Genomic DNA, 2,244 nt, shown 5'->3' on the forward strand with positions numbered 1-2,244 from the left:
AATATATATTTTCGTTCCTAAAGCCTGCCCCGTGAAGATGCACGTTTTCCGCGTATATTATTTACGCTGATTTATTAGTAGCAAACCTTGCACGCTGAACTGAGAAAATCAAATGTAGAGAATTTTGACAAGAAGTAAAGCCGGTCAAAAGTAAGATTACTCATCAAAGACTGTACAGAAGCAAGAAAATACTCTGCAAATACAGCCGTCTCTCCTCGCCTGCTTTTGAAGTTTGCGCGCGAAAAGTCTCTTGCGGTGAGGAGTGAGGAAAGACGGCTGTATTCGCAGGCTACAAGGTAAATCAATGTCATGAAAAGGAAAATCAAGTTAGGCATATATAAGTGGCGGTTACTTGGCTAAGTCTTGGTACACAGTCAATGGATGCTGTGGCCTCAAAGTGTGCCTCTGTCAGGGAAACTTGGTATGACAAGAAACAACCAACTTGACATTTGCCAAATTTTGTTTCTACAAGTCTAGTATGCGTCTGATCAATCTGTTCACTAGCCATTTGAGACAGGCCCATATTAGGGTCAATTTGTTTCAGCTGCTCCTTTAGTTTCTGCTCTGCAGCTACATTATGTGTGGTTTTCATCCTGGCATCATATACAAGAGATTTGATGCCAGAACGTAATCTGAATTCTTCATCCTTTGTTTTTGTAACTTCCACTTCCATCACTGGCTGTGGTGCAATGTTCTTTCCTCCGCCCTTCTTGTGCCACTGCTGCAGTTGTGATGTACAGGCCAAGGAGGATTGCTGGTCCTGTTCCTCCATCAGGTCCTTGGTAGAATTACAGGAAAATAACGTAAACTTGCACATCTTGAACATCAATGCCAACACATGGTTACAGAATCCGCTTTTTCCTGCCACACACGAACACGAAGCACTCTCCACTTCTCCTGACAAGATGCACAAGGCGATTTTCAGATTATGTGGGGGGTCATTTTTTCGAAAACTATGACAGCACTTCCCTTTGAAGAAGAAGTACTTCGAATCACTGGCACATTCAATATCTTCCAGATATTCGTCATCTAAGAAGCGCCTGGCCTTTACCAACCCCGTCGGGACGGTGTGATGATCAATATTACCAATGGTTTTCCCGGACTTCAACACGTGGTGATTCATTTGCAGTCGCGTGAACATTGGCATCTTCTCCAACGACGTTCCCCATCCAGTAGTTGGAAACTCTGCAGCCGCTTTACTTTCCTTGACAAGCTCTGAACTTGTGCCTTGCTTTTGCTTTCTACGGCTATATATTTTATGTGGATCTGGATCTATGATCTGTTTGTCCTTGCCGCTTCGTATGTACTCGTACACTCGTTTCACTAGCTCCGCTTTTGTCTTCAAACCTTTCCCTGTGTCTCCGCGACATTTCAGCCAGAATTTAAGTTCTGAGTTTTTCAACTCCTCAGGTTTTCGTCCAAGTAGAGAAGCGCCGGGAATATCGTTTTCCGTAAGAGGAATCGCATTTGAATCGCTTGAATTGTCCGTTGTACTCGCCATTTTCGGTGCTTGTGGCCGTGCTTGTGTTGTAAACAACAAGAGAAGCGACGCGACGCTGGCCTTTCTGGCCTCGTTTTCACGCCGCTCGAACCAGGTTTCGCGCGGGGTCCGCCATTATGAAAGTCGTGTATATTTAAATGAATCCATGCATAATTAGATTTCGTCGAGAGAGTCAAGAGAACTCGTAGCCTGTGTAAAGATGTACGCTCTCCGAGTTTTTTTTTTTTTGAGGGGAGAAGGTGTCTGTATACAAGCTAGAGAACTTGATGCTGTAAAGGGGGGTCTAATTGCACTCCTTCATGCAGTCTCCTGCAGTAAGTGTTCTTAGAAACGGATATGAAAATTTTTCCTTCAGACTTCCGGTAATTAAATCGGTAACCTTTCAAGTACATTTTCGCTTAATTAATAGGAAGGTAAATTCGAAAAAGATAATATGCTTATTATCTCTGAACTCACTGTAAAAACATTTTGAAGGCGAAAGAAAACCTTAAAAAAATTGCTGGTGCACTGATACCTTTAATTAACATGCTTTTAGGAATATCTATTTCGCAATCCTTAAAATTACTGCCAGCAGAATAAAGAAGTCTATAATTCGACAGTTTTTTCGATTTATGCAATTCTTTCGTTGTCTCCTTTTTTTTCTCGTTGTCATTTCACTCTTGGAGTACTGAACTCATTGACTGCACGTCGGCCCACGCAGAGTTTCGGCTCAAATGTTTAGGCAAGACATTGTTTGAAATAGT

At 42.4% G+C, this 2,244-nt stretch overlaps 1 protein-coding gene across 1 annotated transcript; it reads right to left on the reverse strand.

Moving 5' to 3' along the window:
• Window positions 1-322: 322 nt before the first annotated feature.
• Window positions 323-1,555, reverse strand: LOC140949586 (uncharacterized). The gene has a single exon (XM_073398745.1). It carries the CDS (start codon window positions 1,499-1,501, stop codon window positions 323-325), a length of 1,179 nt encoding a protein of 392 aa, XP_073254846.1. The 5' UTR covers window positions 1,502-1,555.
• Window positions 1,556-2,244: the final 689 nt, after the last annotated feature.

Source organism: Porites lutea, chromosome 10 (genome assembly GCF_958299795.1).
Source record: "Porites lutea chromosome 10, jaPorLute2.1, whole genome shotgun sequence".
NCBI classification, from domain to species: domain Eukaryota; kingdom Metazoa; phylum Cnidaria; class Anthozoa; order Scleractinia; family Poritidae; genus Porites; species Porites lutea.